Consider the following 18,867-nt stretch of genomic DNA (forward strand, 5'->3'; position numbering starts at 1 on the left):
ATATTCCATAGCTATTTTCTTTGTGGTTCCCATGGGGATAAATAACACTTAACATCCTAAAGTTGTAACACTTTAATTTGGATTTAAACCAACTTAACTTTAGTAACACAAAAACCTCTGTCTCCTTACATGTCTGTATCCATTCTTTTCAGTTGTTTATATCACAGAATAATGTCTTTATATTTTTTATGTGTCCTAAAACATAACCTAATAATTTTAAAAAATGCATCAATCTCTTATATAGAAAACAAAATGTGGAGTTACAAACCAAAATTACAATACTGCTAGCTCTTAGGCTACTGATTGCTTTTTAAAAAATGTATTAAATTCAAGTTCTTTCCTTTTGCCACTGTGGCCATTTCCATGAGTATGATTAGGCTTTAGAAGAGGCTTACCTCTGGTGTCTTCCATTGTGGCAAAAAGGTCTGGTTGGTCCCCATGAGAACAATGTAAGTGCTAATGCCAACTCCCATTAGCAGATCTGGAAGCTGATCAAAGATGGGCTGGTCATCCGGGAGCCTGTGACTATCCATTCCTGGGCTCAGTGGCAGAAAAACACTTTGGCCCTGCCAGAAGGTCAGGCATATGGGCATAAGGAAGTGAAAGGGTACTGCCAGTGCTGGATGAGGAGGATAAGAATTCTGCACTGACTGCTCAGAAGATAGTATGAATCTAGGAAGACTGACCACCTCAAGTGCTTTGAAGAGTGGCTCCAGGCCAAAAAAGAGGAAATTATCATGGCTGTGTCCAAGGAGGAAGAGGCCAAGAAATAAAACTCCCCCTCTTTTGTTTATACATACTGGCCTTGGCAGTTATATAGATCCATCATTCAATAAAACAAACCCTTATCTGCCAAATTATATATATATGTCTCATAAATCTAATATTTTATATTAGATATATTAGATCTTATATATATATATATATATATATATATATATATATATATGTCTCAAATCACATAGAAAATAAAAAGTGGAGTTGCAAACCCATGTGCCCATGTGTTTACTTTTACTGAGAGCTTTATTTCTTCATATGGCTTCAAATTACTCTTGGGGCACCTGGGTGGCTCAGTTGGTTGAATGTCTGATTCTTGATTTTGGCCCAGATTATGATCTCACAGTTCGTGAGTTCAAGCCCCACATCAGGCTCTGCACTATTAACACAGAGCCTGCTTGGGATTCTTTCTCTTCCATCCGCTCTCTCTCAAAAATAAATAAATAAGTTTTTTAAAAAAAATTACTGTCTAGTGCCCTTTTGTTCAACCTGCAGGACACCCTTGAACAATACTTGTAGGGCAGGTCTAGTGGTAATGAACTCCCTCAGGTTTTGTTTATCTGGAGATATCTTAATTTATCCTTCACTTTTGAAGGACAGTTTTGCTATGTATATGGTTCTGGGTTGACATTTTTTCCTTTTAGCACTTAGAGTACATCAGCCCACTGCCTTCGGCCCTCTAGTTTCTGAGAGAAATCTGCTTTATTGAGGATCTCTTGTGTGTGTTGATTGGCTTCTCTCTTGCTGCTTTTGCGATTCTCTTTGTCTTCGGCCTTCAACAGTTTGATTATAATGTATTTCAGTGTGGGTCTTTTTGAGTTTAGCCTACTTGGAGTTCATTGACCTCTCTGGATGTTTATATTCATGTCATCAAATTTGGGAAGTTTTGGGTCACTATTTCTTCAGATATTCTCTCTGCCTCTTTCTCTCTCTCTTCTCAATCTGGGACTCCCACAATGCATATGTTGGTCTCCTTGGTGAAGCACCTTATGCTCTGTTCTTTGTACTTCAATCTTTTCTCTTTCTGTTCCTCAGACTCAATAATTTCCACTGTCTTCAATTTTTCTGATTCTTCTGCCTGTTGAAATCTGCCTTTGAATCCCTCTAGTGACTCTTTCAGTTATTGTATTTTTCAGCTCCAGATTTTTTTTTTGTTGTTTCTTTTTAGGTTCTCTCCTTTATCCATATTTCCGTTTTGTTCATACATTGTTTTGTTGACTTTCTCCACATCTTTCTTTAGTTCTTTGAGCATATTTAAGACACTTGTATTAAAGTCGTTGTTTAGGGGCACCTGGGTGTCTCAGTTGGTTGAGTGTACAATTCTTGGTTTTGGTTCAGGTCATGATCTTGCAGTTCTGGGATCAAGCCCTGCATTGGGCTTTGCACTGACACCATGGAGCCTGCTTGCAGTTCTCTCTCTCTTCCTCTGTCTCTGCTCCTCTCCCTCACTTGCTTTCTCTGTCTCTATCTCTCTCAAAATAAATAAACTGAAAAAAGTATTTGCCTAGTAGATCTGCCTTGGATCCTTTTTTTAGGGATAGATTCAAAACTGGATATTTGACTCTAATAATGTGGTAACTTTGGAAATCAGATTCTCTCCCTTAGGATTTGCTGGATTTTGTTTTTATTTTTACTTTTTTGATTGCTGTACGCTGTCTGTGCCGAGGATCAGCCATTAAATTAATTGATTTTCATATATTAAACCAACCCACATTCCTGGGATAAATCCCACTTTTATGTTTGCTGGATTTGATTTGCTAGTATTATCTTGAGAATTTTTGTGACTATACTCATAAGAGATATTGTCTGTAATTTTCTTCTGTGAGGTCTTTGTCTGGTTTGGGTATCAGAATAATACTGGCCTTATAGAATGAATTGGGAGTTGTTACCTTTTTTTGTATTTTGGAGAACAGTTTGGGAAAGGAAAGTTTGCCATTAATTCTTTAAATGTTTAATAGAATGCAACAATGAAGGTATCTGGGCCTGGGCATTTCTTTGTGGGAAATTTTAAGTGACCAGTCCCTTTTCTTACTGTAAGTGTGGTCATATTTTCTATTTCTTATTGATTCAAATTCAGTGGTTTCAGAAATTGTCCATTTCATCTAAGTTATCTATATTTTTGGAATATAATTATTCATAATATTCCTTTATAATCCTTTTTATTTCTATAAGGTCAGTAGTGATACTCTTTGATTTTTGGTTTTAGTAATTTGAATCTTCTCTCCTTTTGTTTAGTTGAAGGTTGATCAATGTTGTTGATGTTTTGAAGAACTGACTTGTTTCATTGATTTTCAAAATGTTTTCCTATCCTATATTTCATTAATTTTTGCTCAGATATTTATTATGTTCTTTTTTCTGTTTGCTTTCAGTTTAGTTTGCTCTTCTTTTTGGTTTCATATGGTGGAAAGTTATGATATTGGTTTAAGATCTCTTTTATGTAGGTGTTTATAGGTATAATTTTTCCTTTAGGCATGTATCTTACATGTCTTGGTATGTTGTGTTTTTATTCATCTCAAAGTATGTTATAATTTCTCTTGTTATTTCTTCTTTGACTTCATTGGTTATTTATAGTGCATTGCATAATTTATACATATTTGTAAATTTCCCCAAATTCTTTCTGCTCTTGATTTTCAATTTATTTCCATTGTGATTGGAGAATATGCTTTTTTTTTCATAGATATATGTGTGTGTGTGTATATATATATATATATATATATATATATATGTTCAAATTGGTTTATACAATTGCTCAAGTCTTTTACGTCATTGATGAATGTCTGCCTATTGTTTTTTTGAAAGTGAGGTCCCCAATTATTGAAATTACTAGTATTATTATTGAATTGTCTGTCTTCATTTTATCAATTTTTGTTGCATGTATATTGAGACTCTGGTTTTAGGTACATACCTGTTTATAACTGTTATGTCTTCCTGATGGATTTACCAATTTATCATTATAAAATGACTCTATCTATGGTTATAGTTTTCTCTTAAAACCTGTTTTTTTTTCCTGACATTAATATAGCCATTTCATTGGTTACTTAGGAAAGTGTTGTTTAATTTACACATATTTGTGACTTTCCCAAACCTCTTCTCACTTATTTCTAATTTTATTCCACTATTGCCAGAAAGCATACTTTCTGTAATTTCAAGCCTTTTAAATCTCTCTAGGCTTGTTTTATAGCCTATCTGTGGTCTATCCCATAAAATCTCTCATGTGCACTTGAGGAGACTTTTTATTCTGTTACTGGGTGGAGTGTTCTATAGATTTCTAGTTGGTTAATGTTATTCTTTCAAATCTTTCATTTCTTTGTTGATTTTCTGCTTAGTTGTTCTGTCAGTTATTGAGAGCAGGATATTAGAATCTTCAGCTATTACTTTTGAATTTTATATTTCCATCAGTTTTTGCATCATCTAAGGAAGAAAAGCTAGCTCTAAGACTCTGAAGTCTCTCTCAGTGTTATCTCATTTTTAGGACATTGAAAAGTAAAAGACTCCAGTGATTAGATGATACTTTCAAGGCATATATTTGGAAATGGTTCTAAGATTTTCAAATGATTTGGCACATGAACACTGGTATTCAGACTTGTTCTCATTTGCTTTTAAACAACGTAAACTGGGGGCGCCTGGGTGGCGCAGGCGGCTAAGCGTCCGACATCAGCCAGGTCATGATCTCGCGGTCCATGAGTTCGAGCCCCGCGTCAGGCTCTGGGCTGATGGCTTGGAGCCTGTTTCCGATTCTGTGTCTCCCTCTCTCTCTGCCCCTCCCCCGTTCATGCTCTGTCTCTCTCTGTCCCAAAAATAAATAAAAAACGTTGAAAAAAAATTAAAAAAAAAAAACCAACAACGTAAACTGCATTTGTGGATCTGTGATTATTGACTTTAATTTTTTTTTTAAAGTTACTTCATTGTAATTGTCATCACTCACCCTCAGAATCTCAGGTATAACCACACAGGTGTAGGTAGAGTCAGCTTTCTCCAAGACATGGTGACTCCAAATCAAAGCAGCCACAGACACTGGAAAAAGTACAAGAGAAGCACACATAGATTTGGCCTTATGAAATACCATCACCCGGGCCAAATTTAGCTCTGTTTTTAATCTTTTCAAAGTCATGTTGCTCTGTAAATAAAATATAGTTTCCTTCAATAAGGATTATTTATTTTTTACAAAGTCAGGTTTCAATAATTTTCTGGAGAATTTCCCCAGCCTTAAATTGGGTTATAAAAATAGATATATTTCAGGAACCAGATGATTTACTGCTTTTCATTTTACTGGCCCCTGTGTCAGTCATCTACAGAAGCCTCTCTCATTTTGTCAACTGTCTTGTTCCTATGTTGTGTTCAGTTCCTTGCTCCAGGCACTGTCCTAGGTGCTGGTAGGACCGCAATGGACACAACAGGCACAGAGCTCACCCTACCAAACTTGAAGTCTTGGAAGGGTGGGGAATGCTAGACAGATATCTTATAAACAAGTCTTTGTTAACAGTGTTGGTGTTAATTTTTTAAATGTTTATTTAGTTTTGAGAGAGAGAGGCAGGGCATGAGTGGGAGAGGGGAAGAGAGAGATGGAGACACAGAATCTGAAGCAGGCTCCAGGCTCTGAGCTGCTAGCACAGAGTCTGACTCAGGGCTCTAACTCATGAGCTGTGAGGTCATGACCTGAGCTGAGTCGTCTGCTTAACCAACTGAGTCACCCAGGTGCCCCAGTGTGGGTGGGCATTATGGAGAAAGGTACAAGTGCTGAGAAAAAATACCACTGGGATATGAATATGGCCTGAAAGATATTGTGGGATTAATAGGTCTGTAGGGATGTGCATGATTATGTGATCAGGGTATGCAATCAGTTTATAGATATTTTTCTTTGCCTTGTATAGGTAAATATAATTGATTGGAACCTTTAAGATACCATATTAAAATCTATTCTCATTCTTCATGTGAATAAACCTTTGTAGAATTTTTCAATATAAGCTGCAGCTAATGATGAAATTCTTCTATAAGCTAGAAAGAAGCCTGTGGTTACAATTAGGTCTCATAGAGAGGGAGTGGGGCAACCCCCACAGGGAGCCTTCACTGGATGTAGAACTCCCCTAGATTCTGTAGGTGCCCAGATCACACTGATGAATGCTGTGAACTACAGAGGGACCTGGAGGCTCAGCCCCCTTTTGAGTCAATGAAAACCCCTGAAGAGACCCCCTCAGGTCCAGATTTAAAGAGTAAGTTTTCCTTTATTTGGACTTGAGCTGTCAGAACAACAGGTTTGGGGTTGGTGCAAGAAGGCAGAAAGCTGGAGATAGGCCTGAATTGCAATCTACTTTACTCTTAGGATTGCCTTTGCTGCGTCCCAAAGGGTTTTGACTGTCGTGTTTTCATTTTCTTTTACTTCCATGTATTTTTTAATTTCTTCTTTAATTTCCTGATTAATCCATTCATTCTTCAGTAGGATGTTCTTTAACCTCCATGTATTTGAGGGCTTTCCAAATTTTTTCTTGTGGTTGATTTCAAGTTTCATAGCATTGTGATCTGAAAATATGCATGGTACGATCTTGATCTTTTTGTACTTGTTGAGGGCTAATTTGTGACCCAGTATGTGATCTATTCTGAAGAATGCTCCATGTGCCCTCGAGAAGAAAGTGTATGCTGGTGCTTGAAGATGAGATGTTCTGAATATATCTGTTAAGTCCATCTGGTCTAGGGTGTCATTCAAAGCCATTGTTACCTTATTGATTTTCTGCTTAGTTGATCTGTTCATTATTGTACGTGGGATAGTAAAGTCCTACTATTATCAAAGAGTTTCTTTATGTTTGTGATTAATATATTTATTTGGGTTCTTTCAAGTTGGGGGCATAAATATTTATAATTGTTAACTTTTCTTGATGGATAGACCCCTTAATTGTGATATAATGCCCTTCTTCATCTCTTGGTACAGTCTTTGTTTTAAAATCTAGATGGTCTGATATAAGTATGGCTACTCTGGCTTTCTTTTGACTCCATTAGCATTATAGGTGGCTCTCCATCCCCTCACTTTCAATCTGCAGGTGTCTTTAAGTCTAAAATGAATCTCTTGTAAGCTGCATATAGATGGATCTTCATTTTTCCCCCCCATTCTGATACCCTATGTCTTTTGATTGGAGCATTTAGTCTACTTACATTCAGAGTGATTATTAAAAGATAGGAATTTAGTGTCATTATGTTACCTATAGAGTTGGCGTTTCTGGTGATGTTCTCTGGTCCTTTGTAGTCTTTGTTGCTTTGGTCTTCTTTTTTATTTTTTCCTCCACTAAGAGTGCCCCCCTCCTTAAAATTTCTTGCAGAGCTGGTTTAGTGGTAAGGCACTCCTTATTGGTTTTTGTTTGTCCAAGAAACTCTTTATCTCTCCTTCTATTCTGAATGACAGCCCTGCTGGGTAAAGGATTCTTGGCTGCATATTTTTCCTATTCAACACATTGAATATTTCCTGCCACTCCTTTCTGGCTGTCAGAAAGGCTGAAATTAACAACTCAGGAAACAACATATGCTAGTGAGGATGTGGACAAAGGGGGACCCTTTTGCACTGTTGATAAGAATGCAAACTGGTGCAGCCACTCTGGAAAACAGTATGGAGGTTTCTTAAAAAGTTAAAATTAGAACTACCCTATGACCCAGCAATTGCCCTACTAGGTATTTATCCAAAGGATACAAAAATGCTGATTCAAAGGGGCACATGCACCCCAATGTTTATAGCAGCATTACTAACAATAGATAAATTATGGAAAGAGCCCAAATGTCCATTGACTGATGAATGGATAAAGAAGATGTGTGTGTGTGTGTGTGTGTGTGTATAGACACACACACACCTGTATGGATACACACGCAATGGAATACTACTCAGCAATGAAAAAGAATGAAATCTTGCCATTTGCAGCAATGTAGATGGAACTAGAGATTATATTATGCTAAGTGAAATAAGTCAGAGAAAGACAAATATATGATTTCATTCATATGTGGAATTTGAGAAACAAAACAGATGAACGTAAGGGAAGGGAAAGAAAAATAAGATAATAACAGAGAGGGGGCAAGGCATAAGAGACTTTTAAATACAGAGAACAAACTGAGAGTTGCTGGAGGGGAGGTGGGTTGGGGGGTTGGCCAGATGGTGATGGGCATTAAGGGGGGCACTTGTTGGGATGAGCACTGGGTGTTGTATGTAAGTGATAAATCACTGGGTTCTACTCCTGAAACCAATACTACACAATGCTAACTATCTTGAATTTCAATAAATAAATTTAAATATATATAATGGAATATTAATCAGCCACCAAGAAGGAAATCTTGCCTAATGCAACAACATGGATGAAGCTAGAATGTACTATGCTAAGTGAAAGTGAAATAAGTCAATCAGAGAAAGACAAATACCGTATGATTTCATCATATGTGGAATTTAAGAAACAAAATAGATGAGTATATTGGAAGAGGCAAAAGGAGAGGAGAGAGAGAGAGAGAAACAAAACACAGTAGACTCTTAATGATTGAGAACAAACGGAGGGTACTATGGGTACCCTTAGATGGGTGATGGGTACTAAGGAGGGCACTTGTGAAGAGCACTGGGTGTTGTAAGTGATGAATCACTGAATTCTGCTCTTGAAACCAATATGGCACTGTATGTTAACTAACTAAAATTAACATTTTTTTAAGGGAAAAAAAAGAAAGCTAGTGAGGGTGTTGGGGTAACCTGACTTGAACTTTGAGTTCAAGCAGAAGGGGTGCTGGGAGTTATGGGGTGTTTGCCACATTGCCTTTCTCATTATGGTTTTCCTTTTTCTGGCTTGTCATCGAATTTTACAGGGAGGGTGGGGGAGGTTGTGTGTTTAGAAGGGCAAGTCCTTGGGCCCAGTAGAGAAGACATTCCATGGTGACGGTTGTGGAATGTTTCCCCCTGGAGTGTCAATGAAGAGGATGTCCTAGGTCTGCACACTCCACAGTCTCAGAGGGCAGACATTCCTCTGTGGCCTGGAGTGTGTTCTTACCAGTTACCTGGCAGTGGTTTGATTCACCTTGCTGTACACGGTCCTTCAGGCTACAGGACTTTGGGAAGCACAGGTGTCATCTGGGAATCCAGGATCTTTGGCTGATAAAGTTGGCTCTAAAATGAGCTACTTGCATAAGGAGACTATCTTCGTGAGACAGAATCGAACTCACCTGCTACCAGATGTGCTGGTTGTGTGTGCTCTTATCTACATTTATGCAAAGACTTACATAAGCATGCAGTGAGGAACAAGCTTCAGAAACTGACAGCTGTTCTCAGCAAGGGCTTGTGTGTGCTGTGTTCTCAGTCCATTTAATTAAAGTATTAATATCCCCATTTTGTATTAAGAAAACTGAGGCTCAGCACTGGTATGTGGTAGAGTGAGGCTTCAACCCCAGGACTGCCTAATGTCCCAGGCCTTGCCCTTTTCCCCTGTACTATATTGTATTCTTATTGGTTTGAAGATGTTTGGAACAGAAAATATGAGCAGGTTTTAAAACTTCTCATGTGGGGTGAGCCTGATTCCCATGTGGTCCCTTCATCTGTGGAGTGACTTTTGCTTCCATCAGTCCATTAGCAGCCTTGACATCTGGTAGTGCTGTCTGCATCTGGGCCCCACCAGGATGTGCCTTACAGCAGGGTGAGGACTGGGTCATTCTCTTGGGCCTCTCCCCTCCCACCTACTCCTGAACCTCTGCCCTGTGTCACTTCATCACAGCCACATCATTCAAGCCATTCTGCTCCACACTCAGTGGGATGTGGCGCCCTTCTGTGTACCCCAACCCGTGGGGCATGTGCACGCACTCTCACAGAAACCTGCACATCATGACTTCTCAAGAGTGACAGTAGACATATAATGACAGCCTCAAACCCCTTCCCCCCAAATTAAGACCCAGTGGATGGTCTCCTTGAGGCCCCTTAGCTTCTGGGCCCTGGCATGTTCCTGCACAGGAGCTGCTTGACAGACAGAGCCATTTCAGGTGGTTACTCGTGTCCTTTGGATTTCCTAGCTTCCTGTAAGCCCCTCAGAGGACAGCTCAGGACTCTCCCCTTCAGTGGGTCAGCACCTGCAACAGGCAGGGAGCACATCGATCTCACCTGTCACTGTGTCCCCAGGCCTCAAAAGTGTCTGCCCCTGGTGGATGAACAGTCACACGAGTATACAGGTTGGTGTATACTGCTTTGCTACTTTAAACCAGTTAATATGCTTATTTGATATATGTTCTCAATCCCAAAATGTGAATACTAAAGATTCCTGGGGATTAAATGAAGTAACTCAAATGATACACTACATGCTTGATAATTAATTACAATTGTTGTGGTTAACTCCAAATTCAAGCAGTAGAAAGCTCTTGCTCTTGTATTTTCCAGTTCAGTGGCAGCCTTAACAATGGCACCGAGGGTAATCATTGGCTACTTTTAAGCAACTCTTACCATTTTCACTCTCCTTACTACTTCTGACATTTTCCTGCTTTTCCTTCTCTGCTGCCTCTTCTTTCAAATGCCGTGGTAGCTTCTTCCCCCTGCTCCCATCATAGTATCAGAGAACAGCAGGACATTATGGGATCAGGAAGTTTGCTAGGAGTTGCATTGCATCTGTAGACTGCTTTGGGGACATCATAACAATTAAGTCTTTCGATTCATGAACATGAGATATCTTTCCATTTTTTTTTGTATCTTCTTTAATTTCTTTCAACAACTGTGTATAGTTTTTAGTGTACAAGTCTTTTGTCTCCTTGGTTAAGTTTATTCCTGAGTATTTTATTCTTTTTGATGCTATTGTAAATAGAATTGTTTTCTTAATTTCCTTTTCAGATTGTTCATTGTCCGCGTACAGAAACAACTGATTTTTATGTGTTCATTTTGTGTCCTGCAACTTTGCTGAATTCATTTATTTGTTCCAACAGTTTTTTTAATATGAAATTTATTATCAAATTGGTTTCCATACAACACCCAGTGCTCATCCCAAAAGGTGCCCTCCTCAATACCCATCACCCACCCTCCCCCCACAACCCCCCATCAACCCTCAGTTTGTTCTCACAGTTTTTTGTATGGGGAAGGGGCAGTCTTCAGGGTTTTCTACATATAAGGTCATGTCATCTGTGAATAGACTTACTTAACTTTATTTCTTCCTTTTCAATTTGGATGCTTTCTGGTTCTTTTTCTAGCCTAATCTCCCTGGCTAGAACTTCTAGTACTGTGTTGAATAGAAGTCGTGAGAGGTACTCTTGTCTTGTTCCTGATCTTAGAGGAAAAGCTTTCAGTTTTTCGCTGGTGAGGATAATGTTCATTGTGGGTTTGTCACATGTGGCCTTTATTATGTTGAGTTTCCTTCTATTCCTGGGTTTGTTTTTTGTTTGTTTGTTTTATTTTGTTTTTAGTATTTTTATCATGAAAGGGTGTTGAATTTTGTCAGATATTTTTTCTGGATCAATTGAGGTGATCATGTGGGGTTTTTTCCCTTGATTCTGTTGACCAGATATTTTTAGGGAGCTAAATTATATGCAAACTAAGAAACAAAGCCAGTGGAGCTTTGTTCACCTTTTCAGGAATTGGCTGGTCAGAAGATGGACATTTTGGCATTATTATTAAAGACCTAAATGTTAGACCCAACTCTGGCAAAAACCAACGAGTCCTTTGCTCTGTTAAATATTTTCTTTGTATTTCTCCTATTATTTCCCATTATGCACTGTGTACAAGTGCTAAATGTTAATTGGTTAGTTAGATATTTGAGCCCCCTTTTAAAGTCTGAAGATTCATAGTAACTGCCAATAAGAAATAGCTTTCTATATAAATGGTGAGTTAGTATGTGTGGGGTAAAGGACACTGTTTTAAAGTCAACTATGAAAGAGGCAGGGACACAGCTTGAATTTTATTTCCATGAAGAGTCAGGGCTTTTTAATTTAGGAAGAAACCATAGAACTATGTGGATGAAATGATAATAATATCTGGGATGATTTGTTTTGAAATAACCTTGTGGGAGTGGGAGGGGGAGAAGGTGTAAAAATGAAACAAGAGTGACAATATGTTAAGTTCATTATATATTCTCTGTATTTTTGTATCTGTTTGAGATTTCTCATAATAAAAAGTTCAGAAAAGAAACTCAATGTAAATTAATGATGATGTTGCAGCTTTATATGGAAATACTTCATAGCCATTACAGTTAACACTTATGAAGAATTTTAATGATATGATATAAGAAAACCAGGAAGTCAGTCTTCCTAACAAAGTGTATGTGTGCATGTACACACACATATCTGTGTAGACAAAAGTATTGGAAGGAAATTCAGACATTAATTGGAGTAACCTTGGTTAAGGTGAATAAGACAAAAACATCAAGGTATAACTGACGTACAGAGTTATATTAATTTCAGGTGTACAATGTAATGATTCAGTGTTTCTGTACATTGCTCAGTGCTCATCATGATAAGTGTACTGTTAATCTCCTTTATCTGTTTCACCCATGAAAAAAAATTTCCAAAAAAGCTTTTTTGAAGGGAAGGAATCAAATCTGCATTGTATAATTTGGTCAAACATTTTTTCCAGTTAAATGTTTTCCATGAACTCTGATCAGTGATTAGATAAACATCTATGTGGCTATTAATCTTGAGTTGTGGGCATGGTTTTGGCCTATACTGTCCTGTACTCTGCCCTGGAATCTGTCTTTGATGGGGTGTGTGCAGGTGAGGTCCTGGGCAAAAAGCAATCACCAAAACCATTTTACTCATTGTTGACTTCTGTTAAGCATGTCCCTTTTAACATGAATTTCCATTTGATTTTAGTGAACTGGATATGATCTCCACGAGGGTGATGGACATTAAGCTTCGAGAAGCTGCAGAAGGCCTTGGGGAGGACAGCACAGGTAAGGCCCTCACTTCCCCTGTTCTGAGAAGAACCCATGTTTGGTTGTGGGGCAGGGAGAGGGGCTGATGGAACCAAGCTTTTGGGGTTCTGTGTGTGGAGGGGAGGGGTTCAGTTCACAATGTGTCCAAACACCCCACACCCTTCACTGTGACTGGAGAGCACATCCAGATTATTTAAGGCCACTCAGGGCAGTACTCCTTTGCTTCTCTGTCACACACAGGGAGGTTTTAAAGTCATATTCCTCATTCCTGGAGGCAAATCCGTCCCCATGTTTGGCTGACTTGAAAGTAAGGAGGAACAATTCAATGGAGTCACTTATCATCCAAGAACATCCAAAGAATCAGTAGGATGTTGGGAAAAGCACGATATGGCCTGATCATGCAGAAAAAATAATATTATCAAGACAGAGCCTTTGCTGTCTCTCTTTCATGGCTTTGATTCTCCTTCAGAGAACATTATTATACCCCCTACCAAGCTAAATACCAGGCTCCCTACCAAGCCAAATTCCATCATCTCATTACATGTTCTCAGTGTTACCTGATTAGGTAATTGGTTCACTGTTTTCCATAAATTGCTATTTGTCTAGACAGAGTTGCAAAATTGACCTTAAAATTTTTGATCTCCCCACAATGTACCTTTTTCTTAGGTTAACCATTTATACTCCCCTTATCTCAGAACAAAGATCTCCATCACTTTCTTGTTTAAAGTTAAAATGCTAAAAAGTAAAAATAAAGTTAAAATGCTAGTAGTGATTTTCTTTGCTGTACTTTAGTGGGAACAGCTTCCAATAATATTAAATCCTAGATGCTAACCCTTAGCTTCAAATACTAATTTCATTAAAGAGTCTATTTCATATATTATAGGTAGATTTTCCTTATTATTCCATATTAGAACTACTTTTCCTCTGTCACATTTTGGTAGACAACAAATAAGCCTAAATATAAGGTGAGGTTTTAAAAATTAACTCTGATGGAGGCACCTGGGTGGTTCAGTCAGTTGAGCATCTGGCTCTTGATTTTGGCTTAGGTCTGAGCTTGGATGTGTAGGTCTTGATTCCAGGTTTGTGAGATAGAGCCCTACATCAGGCTCTGTGCTGAACATGGAGTCTGCTTAGGATTCTCTCTCTGTGTCCCTTTGCCCCTCTGTCTCACTCTCTGTCTCTCTCTCTCAAATAAAAATAAAAAAATAAAAATAAATCCTGAGAGAGAAAATGGAATTTCAAAATTTCTCATATTACAGGATACTGAATTATTTCTGATTTTAAACAAAAAATACTCTTTGAAGAAGCATTTCATTAGTCATTAGTCTGAAACAACCTCCATAAATGCTAGTTTGGGATGGTTGTGGAGGCTACCATGAAGAATCAGTTTTAAAAACAATTTTTTTTAACATTTATTCATTTTTGAGAGACAGAGTGTGAGCAGGGGAGGGGCAGAGAGAGAGGGAGACACAGAATCCAAAGCAGGCTCCAGGCTCTGAGCTGTCAGCACAGAGCCTGATAGGGGTTTGAACCCACAAACCTTGAGATCATGACTTGAGCTGAAGTCAGACACTTAACCAACTGAGCCACCGAGGTGCCCCTTTGATAAATTTTTTTTAAATGTTTATTTTACTTTTGAGAGAGAGAGAGAGAGAGAGACAGAGACAGAGACAGAGACAGAGCATGAATGGGGGAGGGGCAGAGAGAGGGGGAGACACAGAATCCGAAGCAGGGTTCAGGCTCTGAGCTGTCAGCACAGGGCCCAACATGGGGCTCAAACTCATGGACTGCAAGATCATAACCTGAACTGAAGTCAGACTCTTAACTTACTGAGCCACCCAGGTACCCTATAATCAATTTTTAAAAAGAAAGAGAGAAATTAAATATTCTTTTTTTCTGAACAATAGTAAGTTAAGTTATTCAGGTCAACTCCTTCCCATTTAAAATTTGAAATTCTAGATAAGCTTCAACAAATGAGGTTGGGAAAACTGGATAGCCACATGCAAAAGAATGAAACTGGATCACTTTCTTTCACATATACAAAAATAAACTAAAAAAATCATAAAATTAAAAAAATAAACTCCAAATGAATTAAGGACCTAAATGTGAGGCCTGAAAACACAAAAATTCTTGAAGTGAGCATAGGCAGTAATCTCTCTGACATTTTTCTAGAAATGTCTCCTGAGGCAAGGGAAATAAAGGCAAAAATGAACTATTGATACTACATCAAAATAAAAATTTTCTGCACAGCAAAGGAAATAGTCCTTTCCTTTAGTCCAAAACTAAAAGGCAACCTACTGAATGGGAGAAGATATTTGCAAATGACATATCTGATAAAATATTAGTATCCAAAATACGTAAAGAACTGATACAACTCAATATTCACAAAACAAATAATCCAGTTAAAAAATGGACAGAAGACATGAATAGATATTTCTCTAAAGAAGACATACAGATGGCCAACAGACACATGAAAAGATGCTCAGCATCACTCATCATCAAGGAAATGCCCACCAAAACTACAATGAGATATCACTTCACACCTATCAGAATGGTTAAAATCAACAACACAAGAAACAACAGGTGTTGGTGAAGATGTAGAGAAAAAATAATCTTCTTGCATTGTTTGTGGGAATGCAAAGTGGTGGAGCCATTGCAGAAAGCAGTATGGAGCTTCCTCAAAAAATTAAAAATAGAACTATCCTACAATCCAGAAATCACACTATTGGGTATTTACTTCCAAAACACAAAAACACTAACTCAAAGGGATACATGCACCCCTATGTTCATTGTAGCACTATTTGAAATACACAAACTATGGAAGCAGCTGAAGTGTTCATCAATAGATGAGTAGATGAAGAAAAAGTGGTATACACACACACATATACACACATATGTGCACACACACACACACACACACACACACACATACATACAGTGGACTGTTTTTCAGCCATAAAAAAGAATGGAATCTTGCCATTTGCAACAACATGGATAGAGCTAGAGAGTATAATGCTAAGTGTAATAAGACAGAGAAAGACAAATAATCATGTGATCTCACTCATTTGTGGAATTTAATTAACAATACAAATGAGCAAAGGGGGAAAAAAGAGCGACAAACCAAGAATCAGACTCTTAACTATAGAGAACAATTTGATGGTTACCAGAGGGAAAGTGGGAGAGGGGATGGGGGAAATAGGGGAGGTGGATAAAAGAGTATCATGATGGAAAAAAAAATAAAATGAGAAAAAATTTATCACTTATCATGATGAAAAAAAATGAGAAAAAATTCTAGGTAAGACCATTTACCTTTTAAAAATCTTTTTAAAAGTAACAAATAAGATAGCCAGAATTGAAAGAGAAATGGTGATCTGCAGAGATAAGTGGTCATAGAAACCACTTTTGCCCTCAGATCATTGATCAATCTTGGAAATTTTGAATTTCATTTTCATGTCTTCATGGAGTGATAGATGAGAGAAAGGGTCAGATATCAAAGTACATGTCTGTACAAGGTGGGCTGTCTAACAGAAGACCCTCTTGACTTGAAGGTGGGAGCCCAAGGAGCAATAAAATCAGAGTAAGTGTGAATAAGAGGTAAAGCACCTCTTTATGGATTTGTAGCTTGAGTTTGTATCACTTAGGTAATTTAGAGAATCTCAACCCTTGAACTTGGCTAATATTATTCCTAGACTGGATGTGACTATAGGTGCCTTGTCGAATCAGACAATCTTTTTTGAAGAACAGTACCTCTACCTAGACTTCAAAATATTACAGAAAATAATATTTTCAAAAAGTTCCATGACAAACACAGTCAGTGATAACCACATATATAAAGCCATAGGGCACCATGAATGAGAAGCAACATGTTCTAGGTTTAATTAGGTCTCCCCAAAAGTCATATATTGAAGTCCTGACCCCTGGCACCTCAGAATATGACCTTATTTGGAAGTTGGGTCATTGCAGATGGAGTTAGTTAAGAAAAGGTTATACTGGAATATGGTGGGCCCCTAACCTACTGTGACTGATACCGTTATGAAAAGGGGAAATATGGACATAGACACGTACACAAGGAGAACACCATATGAAGATGAAGTCATATCAGGGTGGTGGCATCTACAGGACATGGAATGTCAAAAATTGCCAGCAAACCACCAGAAGTTAGAGGATGGAATAGATGTCATGGCCCTTTCAAGGAAGCAACCATGCCAATAACACCTTAATCTCAAACTTCTAGCCTCCAGATCTGAGAGGCAATATACCTCTGTTGTTTAAGCTGCTCAGTTTGTTCTATTTTGTGACAACAGCCCTAACAAACTGGCACACAGGAGAAACGGGGTGCCTGGATGGCTCACTTGGTTAAGTGTCCAACTTTTGGTTTCAGCCCAGGTCATGATCTTGTGGTTTGTGAGTTCCGGCCCCACATCAGGCTCTGCGCTGGCGGTATGGAGTCTGCTTGGGATTCTTTCTCTCCCTCTCTCTCTTCCCCTTCCCCACTCACGCTGTCTCTGTCTCAAAATAAATGGATAAAATTTTTAATAAAAAAAGACACAGCAGAAACAAGAGAAACATAAAAGATACACAAAAGAATCAAATACCAGAATGATCAAATATATGCTATAAAGCAATTGTGCATAGTAACTATGTTTAAAGATAATTTTAAAAAGTTTGAAAATATTTGGAAGGAACAGACAACTATGAAAAGTGTCATAACACTCAGCCAGTGCTCTAAGGGAGATAAGTAAATGGGATACAGATAGAAGGAAGAAGTGAAATTATCTTTATTTGCAGATGACATGATTATACAAAATATCAAAAAAGTACTTAGATCTCTTAAGCAAGGTTAGCAAGATTGCAAGATACAGGTCAATATACAAATATCAATTGTATTTCTGTATAACTAGCAGTGAAAAATTATAAAACTGAAATTTTTAAAAGTACAATTTACAATAGCACAAATAAAAAAAAATACTTAGGCACATATCTAACAACATGTATGCAGGACCTGTGTACTGAAAAAAAAGTTGTTTAAAGAAAGACCTAGGTCAACAAAGACCTAAATACGTGGAGTGATATATTATGTGTTGTGGACTGAATACTTGTGTCCCCACATTCATGTTAAAATCCGAATACCACCATGTGATGATATTAGGAGGGTGGGGCCTTTGGGAGGTAATTAGGCCATGAGGGTGGAACCCTCAAGAATGGAATTGGTACCCTTATCAGAAGAGACCAGAGAGCTACTTGCTTTCTTTCTGCCACTTACAGACACAGTGAGAAGTTGCAATCAGCAACCTATAAGAGAGCCCCAAAAGAAGCCCACCGTGGTGCCTTCCTGATCTCAAACTTCTAGCTTCCAGAACAGTGAGCAATGAATTTCTGTTACTCATAAGCCACCCAGTCTATGGCACTTTATTATAGCAGCCTGAACGGACTAAAACTACATTTACAGATTGGACAGTTGTGTTGCTAAAATGTCAGTTCTCCCCCCACTGAGCTGCAGAATGGTGTGTTAGTACATGTGGGGTAGAATATACTGTTGCTACGTCTGCTGTGGAAGGCTGGACCCAGATCAGTGATCTACAGCAAGAATATTGACCAGTGATCATTTATTTAATTTCCATGAAAAGTCAGAGATTTTTTTATTTAGGACAAAGCCAAATCCGTATAGATGAAGTGATAATAGTATCTGGGAGGATTTGCTTTGAAATAACCTGGCAGGGATGAGGAGGAGAAGAAAGAGTAAAGATGAAACAGTCATAGTCCCAGCAGGATATTTTTCCAACATTGACAAACTGATTTCAAAATTTACATGAAAATGCAAAATAACCAGAATAGTAAAAACAGTTTTGGAAAAGAACACAATTGGAGGACTCACATTACCTGATTTCAAGACTTACTCATAAGCTACAATAATGAAGCCAAGCGTGGTAATATTGATGAAAAGGGTGGATGTGTAGAGCTACAATAGTGTCCAAAAATCAACCCATACAAATGTGGTAAGTTGATCTTTGACAAAAATGCAAAAGTGATTCAAGGGAAAGAGGATTATCTTTTCAACATGGTTGAACATTTTTTCAGCATGATTATCTTTTCAACATGGTGCTAGAGCAAATTAAACATCCAATATATAAAAAAAAAAAGAACTTTGACCTCTACTTCACAGATGATACAAAAATTAATTTAAAATATATCAAGGGCATAAATGCAGCACTATTAAACCTTTCAAAGAAAACAGAAAATATTTGTG

General features: G+C 37.9%; 1 protein-coding gene and 1 pseudogene across 3 annotated transcripts in view; both read left to right on the forward strand.

Moving 5' to 3' along the window:
- CRACDL (CRACD like) overlaps positions 1 to 18,867 on the forward strand; it is a 139,573-nt gene that overhangs the window by 67,729 nt on the left and 52,977 nt on the right. For all 3 annotated transcript variants that reach the window (XM_043603193.1, XM_043603192.1, XM_043603194.1), the window contains exon 2: positions 12,559 to 12,638. In XM_043603193.1, the coding sequence (XP_043459128.1) occupies positions 12,569 to 12,638 (70 nt within the window). In that variant the 5' untranslated portion in view covers positions 12,559 to 12,568. The remainder of the gene's footprint in view (positions 1 to 12,558; positions 12,639 to 18,867) is intronic.
- On the forward strand, positions 364 to 773 carry LOC122496736 (annotated as a pseudogene).

This window comes from Prionailurus bengalensis, chromosome A3 (assembly GCF_016509475.1).
Source record: "Prionailurus bengalensis isolate Pbe53 chromosome A3, Fcat_Pben_1.1_paternal_pri, whole genome shotgun sequence".
NCBI lineage: Eukaryota > Metazoa > Chordata > Mammalia > Carnivora > Felidae > Prionailurus > Prionailurus bengalensis.